The 10553-nt window shown below is 37.4% G+C and overlaps 1 protein-coding gene across 1 annotated transcript in view; it reads left to right on the top strand.

The window, feature by feature from the left end:
• Positions 1–7647: 7647 nt before the first annotated feature.
• PRKD1 (protein kinase D1) overlaps positions 7648–10553 on the top strand; it is a 93763-nt gene continuing 90857 nt past the window's right edge. The window contains exons 1-2 of the mRNA XM_008589072.1: positions 7648–7773; positions 9152–9312. Of these exons, the coding sequence (XP_008587294.1) occupies positions 7734–7773; positions 9152–9312 (201 nt within the window). The 5' untranslated portion in view covers positions 7648–7733. The remainder of the gene's footprint in view (positions 7774–9151; positions 9313–10553) is intronic.

Here is a 10553-nt window from a genome sequence, read left to right as displayed (position 1 = left end):
CAGATAATTGTGCCCAACTGTAGGTAAATGGAAGTGTTCTGAGCACATTTAAGGTCAGCTAAACTAAGCTATGATGTTCAGTAGGTTAGGTGTATTAAATGCATTTTTGACATGATATTTTCAATTTACGATGGGTTTATCTGGACAAAACCCTATCATAAACCAAGTAGCATCTGTATATACAGATTATTAGGACTTAATAAAATGTAGAACCTTAGAACTGCAGGCAAGCAACATGAGTTTTAAAAAGCATTGCTTTATTTATTCAACCACAAGCATTGATAGAGCACTTTAATATGTGCATATACACTCAGAGAAGGTGTGGTCTCTATCCTGCAACAATCTTATTATGTCAAGTATGAACAGCGACTCAAGTTAGCAGTGGCCAAATGCAGTGATACATTTTAATGATAGAAGTGTGCCCAGGAGGCTATAGGACAGAAGAAAAGGCAGTTTACCTCAGGTGAGGGTGGGAATATCCCACAAGGCTTCCCAGAGCAGGTGACACTGAGCTGAGGTGCGACATGGGTGGCAGTGAGCTCCATGAGGGGTAGCTGCTTGCAGGACAGAAAGCAAGGTTGTTGTGAAAGACAGTAATGGCTGTAGCACAAAGTAATTTGAGGGGAATGTTCTTGGCCCACTTCTCAGTGTGGAAGTAGATGGCATAAAACAATTCCATTTTATAGCTCTCTTCCTTTAGTCACATAAGGTTCAATTTTGTAGCTTTTTAAAAATAAAATTGTTTATTTTTTAATTGACAAGTAATAAGTGTGTATGGTTTATAGCTATTTTCTCCTAGCAGCATCTTCCTGGCAGGAGACATTGCTGCTTCTAAAGCAGATGTTTTGCAGCAGCCATAGAGTCCAGCTGCCCAGGAAGGAAAGAAAGGACCCTCTTTCTTTGTCACCCGTAACTCTCTGGGTTCATGAGTGGATCCTAAGCTAACCTGAGCAGGGTTTTAGCCCTAATATCAAACACTCCCACTGTCCTGCTGCTTTCTTCTGGTTTTAAAAAGAAAAGAAAAGAATTATGTTTCTGTGGAGGAATGAAAACATGTTAACTTTCTTAACTTTCATAATAGAACATAGGCTTTGTCATCTGCATGCCTGGTATCTAACAACGCATAGGGATCTTAAAAAGAAAAGAAAAGAATTATGTTTCTGTGGAGGAATGAAAACATGTTAACTTTCTTAATTTTCATAATAGAACATAGGCTTTGTCATCTGCATGCCTGGTATCTAACAACGCATAGGGATCTCTCCTTGAATGCTAGTGATAGAACATAATCACTAGCATTCAAGGAGAGATCCCTATGAATGTATTAAAAATAGTTAACTTTCTGTGACCTGGAATATACACTTATTATAAATAAGCCCATTTGTAGGGGAAGTAAAGATTAATGGTCAGGGTCCCTTGGGGGTTTGCAGTCTTACTGAGCATTTGCTGTAAATATGCACGTGTGCACAGGTCTTCCTTGGTTATTGTCTAATGTAATTGCACATGTGCACCCAGGTGTTCCTGGGTTGTCTGACTCACACTCAGGTGCCCAGGGTTATTGGACTTAAGTATAAAGGACAAGTGACTCTGGTCCACAGGTCCCCAGCCCCCTACCCACTGGGGTGGTGGGTGGGTGGGGGACAGGGGATGGGGAGGCCGCTACTGCTAGAGGCTGTCGCTACAAGCTGCTTCTGCTGCTGCTGAGGAAGCTGAAGACTGAGCTTGTGTTGTCTGTCAATGGCTCCTGGGATCTTTTCCAATTACTTAGCTTGTGGACCTGCATGTGGGGTCTGGTGACTCAGCCTGGTATATGAAAGGTTTGTGACCCAGTCTGTACAACAAGTTTGAAGGGTCTTTCAGCCCTAGCCCTGACAACACAAATGGAAAACTTAGTACAACTAAAATAATGAATCCTTTTGGGTTTAGTTGTGAATTGCCCTAGCAACACAATTGGCTATGTTGGCAGGATTCCAACAATTGCTCCCCCTGTGGCCTAGCCCTAGACCATTGTACCTATGCTAAATAAAAGAGACTATTACATGACTCTGTGGCAGGTCAACCAGTAGCACCTCTTACGTGATCATACTAATGAATCTTTATCATCGATATCAAGTAGGGCAAAGGTTTTTCATTACTCTGCTGTTAAACTTTTCCATTCTTAGAATGTTTTCTGTTCTTACTGAAGGACTTTAGAGTAATTTCATTAAGCCCAACAAGATTATGTTGAGGTAGATATTTTCTTAAGATTAAAAATAAACTTTTGAGCCCTCATATATGATTCATTTGGGTCTATTGAAAATAATTCACTTAAAACCCTTGGATAATCTTCGCTCATCCACCCTAGACTTTGTTTTATTCTTGAGTATGTTTTTTCTTTCTTTTTTTCTTTTTAGTTTAAAGATAGTCCGCTTTTCTAGAAAAGATAGAAACAAAATCACCATTGAATAGTTCAGCTTTTTCTATTTTGTCTGTTAGCATGAAACTATGTTTTTTCTCTGGTTCAGGCCTATCCCTGTCCCGTTCTTTCCACATGAAACTCAGCTGAAAGGACTTTTGTTCTGTTGTAGCTCTTTAAAAGCCTCAGCTTGTTCTTTCTTCTAGCTTCTGGGGTGGTTCTCTGGTTGGAGCCACTTGCATTCAGCTGGACAGACTGAGCTGCTCCATCCGCATTGACATGTTCCCTTTCCGAACATATTCTTATGGTCCCACATCAGTTTATTTATTTTACCACACCCTTTTCTTCCTAATTAGGGTAACTTATTATTATAGTATCAATCTGGCTTCTGAGATCTTTTCATTCCTCTTGGAGGCATATTTTTTAAGAGTCTCTGGCCCCATACTTATAAAGTAATTTCCCAGGGCTTTGCGCTGTCTAATCAATGTATCTATATACATTTTATGTTTTTTTTTCCTCTCTTGGTTGCTGTGATCTCTGGAATGATAATTTGCAGTCTCCCAAGTTCCCATTATAGCATCTCACTAACGTTTTTCTGGTCAGATGTTGTCAGAAATGGAGATTTTCTTCTTTGTTTCTTCAACCATCTGAAGATGCTGTTGCAAGTGTTTCAAAAAGCATTTATTGAATGAATGTTCTTGCTGTTGGAGAGCTGCGGGGTCTTTCCAGCTTTAGATATTTTCAGGTATAACAGAAATGTGAAATGTGAGAGTGACTTGAGCAAGGATCATGAGAACCTGATACAAAAGTGGCTTGAAGAGACCGGAACCAGCAGAGAAGCAGGGGATGTGGTCATCTTCGGGTTGTAGGCATGTGTATATTGAGTGGTGGTGAGGGGGTCACGGACATGTGCAGGCTTCATTTTACATGCCTTATCACACATCTGAGCCACCATAGCATGGAATCAATCTGCTGTCACCTCTCAGTCACCTTCCTCATGGACAGTTTGGAATCATTTCTGCTGGCTACCCCGACAGTACACCAAAGATGATGAAGTGTGAAGAACCCACAATAATTGTAAAGAAATATGTAGACAACCCTATAAATTATTTATAATTAAATAAAATCAGACTATATTGTGGAGTATACCAATATTTATAAAGTGACTGTATTTCACAGGGCCTCCAAAGCCCTGCAGTTTCAGGTTTAGCCTAACTTCTTAAAAGTACATGTAGAAATGTTAATGTTGCAAAACACAGGAAACTTTCCCCAGGCTATAGTCTCTGCTGTAAGATAAAGAATTGTAACACAGCAAGGTTGCTGGCTCAGGGACAGACAAGTTACTTGATTGATATGTAAAGATACTGGGAAATAACTGTAGGGAAAAACAGTGTTTGCTAAGATCAAGCTTTTGTTGGTGGATCGACTTCGGCCTTTGCAAATTGCATTATGGAATGTCACTTTGCTTGTTTGATGTTACCAGCCTATATTGTTAAACTATAACCCCACTCATGTTCTTTTCCTGTAACTTCCTGATCTGGAGAATAAGTGTGGGGTGAGAACCCCAGTTTGTGGTTAATTTCCCAAAAGGAAGGAATGCCTCTCTTTTGAGGCTTCTCACTGCTCAGAAGAAATGGGTTTTGAGCAATCCTTTGTGGCTCCATCACCCAGGGGAAGAGGAGTGACAAATCCATGGGAGGCAAAGCAACACTATATAAAAATGACTCCTCTTTTATCTCATTCGCCGCTTTGCAAAATACTGTTCGTCCTTTAAGATTCTGTCCCTTCTGAATGAAGCTTTCCCTGACAGACCCAGGCAGACTTAGCCATCTTTCTTTTGTGTTGCTACCCCTGTGTTTTGTATTATGAGTGTTTATGGGTCGGTCATCCTCATTTTAACTTTGAACCCTTGACAACAGATACTATTTCTTGGTCATTTTTCTATTTCCAACACATACTATATTACATAGTAGGATATATTATTAAAACATGATGTAAATCAATGATGTTCTTGAAGGTGTTAGGACTGCTTGGCCTACATTAGCTGACTTAAAGACATGAAAATGTCTTAGTTTGAAAGGCTTGCTTTTAGAACTGTGACCACTAACTAGAAGTTACAGAGGAGTATTGGGGGATCAATATAAAGAACTTTGTAGTAATTTGAGATATTCACAAGTGCAATAAACTGATGATGAGTAATGATCATTCACCAATGAAAGCTCTCATGCAACAGAGGATCATTATGTATGTCTGTTATGTGTGTGTATAGATGAATGGTAAGAGGTTATTTAAAACTGGTGAGTATGTGATTTTGTGGGGATAGTTGTATCCAGAAGCTATTTTCAATATTCCAGAAGATAAGGAAACATAAATTTTCCAACAACAAATCTTCATGGCTTTTAAAAACTTCAAAATGTTTTACTTGGGCCAGACTTATCAATTCAGTGTGATGACCCTGGTTATCGTGTGGACACCAAACTCTAGTTGGCTGTTAGCTATGCATTACCTTTGATTTTTGTAAAAATTCAAAAACAAGTTATTGTTCCTGACTCCAATTTGTTTGGAGGGGAGGGATTTCATAACAGGGAGTCCATGCAGAAAACATATCAAAAGAATTTTTTTATCATGAACTGAATTAATTTCATTTTATATTCTATGGAGTTATTTTTCTGACATTTTTTACATCTCTGAGATAAGAATGCATGTTACAATGGGAGACGTTCTATATTTAATTGCAGTGTTAAACATATTTACTAATGTTACATGAAATAAATGTACAGCCTATAATCCATATTGTGTTAATGGTCAAAGAAATACAAGTTGAGTTACAGTGGCTGAGAGTGTGTGCATGGTCTTGGGTCAGGACTGCCTGAGTTCAGATCCTGTGTAACCTAGTTGGGCTCCTTAATTTCTGAGTCTTAGCTTTCTCATCTGTAATAGAGGGATGACAATAATATCTACCTTATACATTGCTTGTGAAAAAATGAATGAGATGATCCTTCAATGTGTTAAGCATTTCTTCTATTTTATTAATCTCAACTTGTCATAGCCACAAGAGTTAATGCTTCTCCAAAATTGCCAAAAATCACCAAAATTACCAGTAAAAAAAAAAAAAATTACTGAAAATCTTGGAAGATCTGACATTATTTTATTTTATTATGCAAATAATTTTGACCTCCAAAGAATATTTATTTTGCTTCAGCAGCCTCATTTCTTCTGTACTGCTAACCAAATAGTTTACTGTATTTTGTACAACAATTTATAATGAACCTTAAAAAACTACGGATTATCTTAGGGTTTTTGGCTCAATTACCTGTTTCAAATGCTCAATGACGAAAGAAAGCATGTCATTTTCTCCTCTCCTGCACATTGGAGTATAACAATAGACTGTGAATAGAGCAAATCAAAGAGACACAAATATCAGTATAAGGCGCCCATTGTGTTTAGTTTGTTTCCCTGTCTTATGGTTTTAATTTAGGTTGGCTGATTGATTATGACAGACTGACAGATAGCACATTGTTCTCTTCTTGGAATCTCTAGACGCTTTAATATTCCTTTTCTTATCTGTCCATTTCAATTCCAAAACTTAAATGAAATGGAATTTTTATATTAGTGGAAGTTTAAACTTTAAAGGTTTGTGGTATATATACACAATGGAATACTACTCAGCCATAAAAAAGAATGAGATTCTACCTTTTGCAGCAACATGAATGAGCCTGGAGAAAATTATTCTAAGTGAAACAACCCAGGTACAGAAAGAGAAATACCACTCATAACTGGGAACTGAATCCATAAATAAACAAATGAACAATAAAGAGAGACAGAGAAAGAATGAAAGAAACAACAAGGAAAGTAATATGTTGAATTTTTAGAAAACTAGAGGTGGAATAGGGGAAGGGGGCTAATGAGGAACTGGTCGATGGACACAAAGAATGATTACAATATTGTAATGATGAATAAGCTATTTATACTGATCTAACCACCACCCACATTCTGCACAATTATTGAAAAGCAATGTTGTACCCCACATGTATGTATAATGAAAAAAAAAAAAGTCTTTAAGCGTTTGTAGAAGTAATCATCAGCCAAACCTTCTCTTTCTGGGTTTGAGAAACAGGCTCATGATGCGTAAGTGAGCTGATACTAAGGTAGTGGCAAAGCATCCCCCATCTCTTCTGACTGCCAGGACAGACTCTGGATACTCTCCTGTGCAGCCTCAACATCAGGCTTCTGCAAGCAGATAGGTCTGCAGAGATCTACTCCTATCTTTAGAACTTTAAGACAGGGGCTGATCTTTCACTTTTGGTTCTTTATACCTTTCTATTTCTTGATTTGAACAATAAAATGAAAAAAGCATGAACCATTTTTACAACATAATAAAAATGCTGTGTTGAAGAGTATAATTTTTAAAAATGGATTTTAATGTTCTGAATGAATACCATATAGAATAAGCAACAATAAGCAATAACTAAAAGTAACCTACAGCATGAATATGGTTTGCTAAGGCATATTTCTCAGAGGCGACTTCAATTCAGTGGTGTATGTATTAAATCCTTCTGTTTGTGTTGACGAAGGGGCTGCATGGTTATTTATATGTCATGGTTTAAATACTTGGCTGTATTGCCCAAGGCTTCAAACAGCTCTATGCCTCCAAGAAGAGGCTGCTCAGATTTCTTATTTGTCTTTCAGTTGGATCCTGCCTTCTGATACGCTTCTCTTCATGGTCATACTCAAGGACACTATTTTCAGATCTGTCTGAATTCAACTCATCAACTTTTGCTTTTCATTAATACTTTGAATAACATTCCAGTTCATTTATGGAAGAGAAAAAGCAAAATATGTTTAAGTAACATCAGGTATTTGTACATTGGGATGACTTATCCTTTCATTCATGCTTTCTTCTGGCATTTTGACTGTCTTCAAAGTGGCCTGAAACTCTGCCAAGCAGGAAGGGAGAAGAAGAGGGTTCCTCTGCCACTACTTGTGAAACCATTCATGCTTTCTTCTGGCATTTTGACTGTCTTCAAAGTGGCCTGAAACTCTGCCAAGCAGGAAAGGAGAAGAAGAGGGTTCCTCTGCCACTACTTGTGAAACCATGGCTAGGAAGAGTAAAGTCTGATAGCTGAAAATGCAAGCTGTGTTGCATCTTCTCTGACTTTGCCTAGAGTGATATCCATGCTTGGGTATTTATTATCTTGCATACTTACCATTCATATTCAACTTATCCTTCAACATTACTATTTTTACAGCTTCTGCCACCTTTGAAGACTTTCAGATTCGTCCCCACACTCTCTTTGTTCATTCATACAGAGCTCCAGCCTTCTGTGATCACTGTGGAGAAATGCTGTGGGGGCTGGTGCGCCAAGGCCTGAAATGTGAAGGTGAGTCATTTTCTCCCCACACCGAGTTGAATGTGTGCTGGAGATATCTGCTTATGTCGTGCCATCCATGACAGTGTCTTTTCCTCAGAAATATCTTCCAGGCATTTTTTGGGTGCATGGATTCTGTTCTGTACAATCCTTTAAATTTCCTGTCTTTAACATACTTGCTCTGATCTGGGAACCCTATTTCTCACATCTTTTGCCATATATCGTGTGGATACATTTCTCCCCTATATCAGGTTGATATATTAGCAATAGACTAAAAATAAAATTTGCATCTTAAGTAAGCCAGAAGTTGGAATAGTAGGTATTCAATAAGTGTTTGTTGAAATGAGCAGAGATTGAAGAGATTCATCCTATCACCCAAGGTCAATCAGCTATTGAGTACCAGGCTGGAACTTGGACCTGCGTTTCTATGCCTATACTGTAGTTTATCATAGACTCTGGAAAGAACTCCTTGAACTGCACAACTCAAGATACTAGAACAACATAATATAATCTTAAAAACTTATGAAGTCATACCCTATTCTCTTTAGATTCAGGGGGATAGAGCTCTTGGAATTTTGGCCAATATGACCAAGCATTTATGATGTGACTTATAAATGCGCTAACCACAATTTTTGAATTTCTCCCTGTGAGGAGGGAAGTTAGGAGACAGTGATCTAGAAAAAACTCTGCCTAAAGTATCATTTTAAGAAAATTAGTCTGGCCTGCTGTATGACATATGGAGAAATTCTGAGTCGTGAACTCCAGCTGTATGGGGAATATGAATAGCAGAAATAGTGAAAGGAAAATACTTCCCTTAGTGGGGAATCTTCTTCCAATTATCCATCATCTATGATGTGAAAACCAGCACCTGAGGTATTTGACATATGATTTTCTTAATAACACTACAAGCTACTTATTATCTCCATTTTACAGACAACTGAGGTGAAATAATTTGTTTAAGGCCATGTAGACAAACAAGTTGAGGAGCCAGGATTCAAATCAACGTAGTCCAGAAACTGTGATGCACTGTAATTCATTTTCCCGTATGTGTCCACTCACATTAGAACTTGTGGCAGCTAAAAGTGGCTCAGATCATCTATTTGGAGTTTTGTTGCTAGATCCCTCAAAGCCCAAGTCTATTATATCACAAAACATTTTCAAAAGTGGTAATCAGAGAACTTGCTGAGTTTGTCCAATAAAATCAGAATTCAAAACCCCTTTACAAATTGGAAAAAAAAATCAGAGAAAGCGCAAAAGAAAATTTGAATTTCCAAATAGCCTCAAGAAAAATGGAAGCAGCAATATTTTAAAAATTCATAATTTATAATTAATACTGGAATAGCTTTTAACTTATGGTTGAAGCAAAGTTATTGTTATTTTCTCTTTCCAGGATGCGGTCTGAATTACCATAAGAGGTGTGCATTTAAAATCCCCAACAATTGCAGTGGCGTGAGGCGGAGAAGGCTCTCGAATGTTTCCCTCACTGGGCTCAGCACCGTCCGCACGTCATCTGCTGAGCTCTCCACCAGTGCCCCTGACGAGCCCCTTTTGGTATGGCCTCCTGTTTATCTATTTCCCCTTTTACATGAGAAATCTGTGGGACGATGTGATAACAGTGTCAATTCAAGACAGTTTGCTGGGAGGAAGACACAGCTAGGGTGTTAATGACTGTTTCTTCAAAGCCTGTGCTGTAGGTTGGTCAATGCTTCATTGAATATCCAACAGCTTTGAGTTTGCTTTTGTCTCTAAGCTTAGTGATATTATAAAATATGTGAGGTTTCATCGTGGTCATAGGGCCAGAGCAGCACAAACTAATGTGTTAATGTTGCAAAACATAGTTAGTCAAAATTTGGATACCGGAGATAAAAGATGTTCTCCAAAGATTATTAAAAGCAATTAGTGGCATAGCTGAATATTTATTTTGGGAGAAAATTTGAAGCTCGCTTTTATGAAAATATGAAAGTCTTTTATTGCTTGGTGTTACTGACATATATATAGGTTTATTGTCAGATACTGACAAACCCCGTGAGGAAAACAGCACTTAATACTTTAAATATTCCTATTAGCTCTAAAATATATATCTTATGGGTATGGCTTAAATATGCTTTGTTCAGAAAGTTAAAATTTGATTTTCCAAACATTCAGAACAAAATTAAAATATGGTAATTGTGTGAATTATTTAAGATAAAAACATTACTCTAAAACAGGCTAATGGTTTGAGGCCTTAAATTTCCCTTATTTACTCCCTCCACTCCCCAAGAGATATTAGAAGGACTCTTTATAATCCAGCTATTGTAAAAATTAGTTAGAGAAAAATAATAAAAACAGTATTAAAATATTTAGGTTGAATAAATCCCTACTGGAGTGGAAGGGGACAAGAGCAATGACTTTTGGAAACAGCTGTGAGAAGTTGTTTTAATTCATTGTTTGGAAACTATTTTATTATGAACTTTATATCCCCAGATTTTTTGTTTGTTTGTTTTATTTTTCAAAGATTTAATGTATTCAAATTATAGATACTGGGTATTAAAATTTCTTCATAGCTATTCCTAAATCTGATTGAAACCCAGGAATACGTATAAATGCTATGAAAATATCTCATCGCTGATAATTTTTTTTTTTTTTTGTTTGGGTGAAATGAGAACTCAGCCATGTCATTGTTTGAATGAAAAACTCTGCTTGCATTTGCTAAAAAGGAATTATTTTACATTTCTTTGAAGTACATATACGTCCCCAAATTGGTATTGCCTGATAAAATCATATAGTGTCCAGAAAACTAGTTTTGAAATTCT

This window comes from Galeopterus variegatus, unplaced genomic scaffold (assembly GCF_000696425.1).
Source record: "Galeopterus variegatus unplaced genomic scaffold, G_variegatus-3.0.2 Scaffold5181, whole genome shotgun sequence".
Lineage (NCBI taxonomy): Eukaryota > Metazoa > Chordata > Mammalia > Dermoptera > Cynocephalidae > Galeopterus > Galeopterus variegatus.
Note: the sequence above shows the minus strand (reverse complement) of the source record. Positions and strands in the feature narration are given on the sequence as shown.